Source organism: Myotis brandtii, unplaced genomic scaffold (genome assembly GCF_000412655.1).
Source record: "Myotis brandtii unplaced genomic scaffold, ASM41265v1 scaffold708, whole genome shotgun sequence".
Classification (NCBI taxonomy): domain Eukaryota; kingdom Metazoa; phylum Chordata; class Mammalia; order Chiroptera; family Vespertilionidae; genus Myotis; species Myotis brandtii.
The window spans coordinates 691,306-693,219 of record NW_005370777.1 but is presented as its reverse complement, the minus strand read 5'-3'; the positions used below and the strand labels follow the sequence as shown (position 1 = coordinate 693,219).

Below are 1,914 nucleotides of genomic sequence, written 5' to 3'. Positions count from 1 at the left end.
CTAGTGCAGTGATGGCGAACCTATGACATGCGTGTCAGAGGTGACATGCGAACTCATTTTTTTGGTTGATTTTTCTTTGTTAAATGGCATTTAAATATATAAAATAAATATCAAAAATATAAATCTTTGTTTTACTATGGTTGCAAATATCAAAAAATTTCTATATGTGACACGGCACCAGAGTTAAGTTAGGGTTTTTAAAAATGCTGACACGCCGAGCTCAAAAGGTTCGCCAGCACTGATCTAAGATCTCCTCGTCTCAGGACCCCATGCTTTTTATTAACACGAATTGTCCTGAGGCGAGGCAGAGATATACACTTCAAAGGGTCAGGGTTTCTACAGAGTCCATTGTCAGAATGGAAGAATTAGCCTATGGCTCTTCCGGTGTTTGGCCAGTAGGAGGCAATAACATGTAGATTAAGATGCCCTGTGCTGTCTGGCAGCCAACAATCAATTTAATGTATCCTGTTCAGGTTTGGGGAAATGCCATCAGCCATTCCCAGATTCAACCCTGCTGTCATGCTGGAATTGGCGTCCGGCAGCCCAGCAGTCTAGTTTGGGACACACGAGACTGTAACACATTTATTTTTCTTTCTGTTAATTCCCATAGTGGTCCTCCATGAACTGATTTTTCGTTTCTGATGTTTAACTAAAGTGCCACATCCATGCGCAGGCCTGCCCAGTAACACAGTGTTTTGGTCCCTCAGGGTCTTTGGAGCTGCCATCTTCCTAACGTCGACCTTGAACATGTTCATTCCTTCTGCAGCCAGAGTGCATTACGGCTGCGTCATGTGTGTCAGGATTTTGCAAGGTCTGGTGGAGGTAGGACATTCTTCCTCTCACAATTTTCAATGTTTTGCTGGAGACAACATGGTCCTTTAGGACAATCAGCTTCTGAAGGAAACTCCCTCTACTCAGTTTTCCTATCTTCCACCCTGTTTTGCTGTCTCAACTCACTGGTTATGACTAACATTATGAACACTTTCATTTAAACACAATAAACGACCATTTCATAGAGTGTGGGATTTTAGATGAGAAAGGAATGATCCTGGAGATAACCTGATCCAACCCTTTTCATTTAATAAATGATGAAACTGAAGCCCTAAACATAGCAAGGGCTCTTCCCACTGACGCAATTTAAATGGATTTATTAATAAATCTGTAAAGTTTTAAGAGTGTATCTTACAAAGAGATTTAACTCGAGGAAGGAAGTAGCATGATATAGCCAGAGGACTTGGCCAACTCCTCAACTTTGCCATTATAGTGCAAAGGTAGCTGGAGCCAATGTTAACAAATGTTCCAAAAAACATAAAAACAAAGAACCTCATCATAACAATTCTCTTTTTAAAAAAAATTTAAATTCTTTATTGTTTAACAAATTACATAAGTCTCCTTTTCCCCCCATTGACCTCTCCCCAGCCACCTCCCCCAGCACATCTCCACCCCTTCTGTGTCCATTGGTTATGCTCATATGCATGCATATAAGTCCTTTGGTTGATCTCTTTCCCCCCCCCCCCCCCCCCCCACCTTCCCTCATAGGTTGGACAGTCCATAACAATTCTTTGAAATCAGGGGTATGAAGTGCTAGTTACTTATTTTCTGAGGTGTATTAGAATATATATATGCCACAATTATATTAAAAAATGTAGGTTGTTGTAGCACTAGCTCCACTAGTCCCAACTCTAGTCTTCCTAGAAGGATATATACCACATTTCCAAAAATACTGGTTTGATGGGAAGAACATAATATTGCAGCCATGAAGACTAGAGTCTACTTACTTAATGGTTCTGAGCCTCAGATTCTGTATCTTGAAATGAGAGGATGTACCAGGTGATTACAGAAGTCCTTTTCTGTTTTCTTTCTTCCTTCCTTCCTTCCTTCCTTCCTTCCTTCCTTCCTTCCTTCCTTCCTTCC

At 41.0% G+C, this 1,914-nt stretch overlaps 1 protein-coding gene across 1 annotated transcript in view; it reads left to right on the top strand.

Moving 5' to 3' along the window:
• SLC17A8 (solute carrier family 17 (vesicular glutamate transporter), member 8) overlaps positions 1-1,914 on the top strand; it is a 31,477-nt gene that overhangs the window by 13,651 nt on the left and 15,912 nt on the right. The window contains exon 4 of the mRNA XM_005882346.2: positions 708-822. Coding sequence (XP_005882408.1) covers positions 708-822 — 115 coding nt within the window. The remainder of the gene's footprint in view (positions 1-707; positions 823-1,914) is intronic.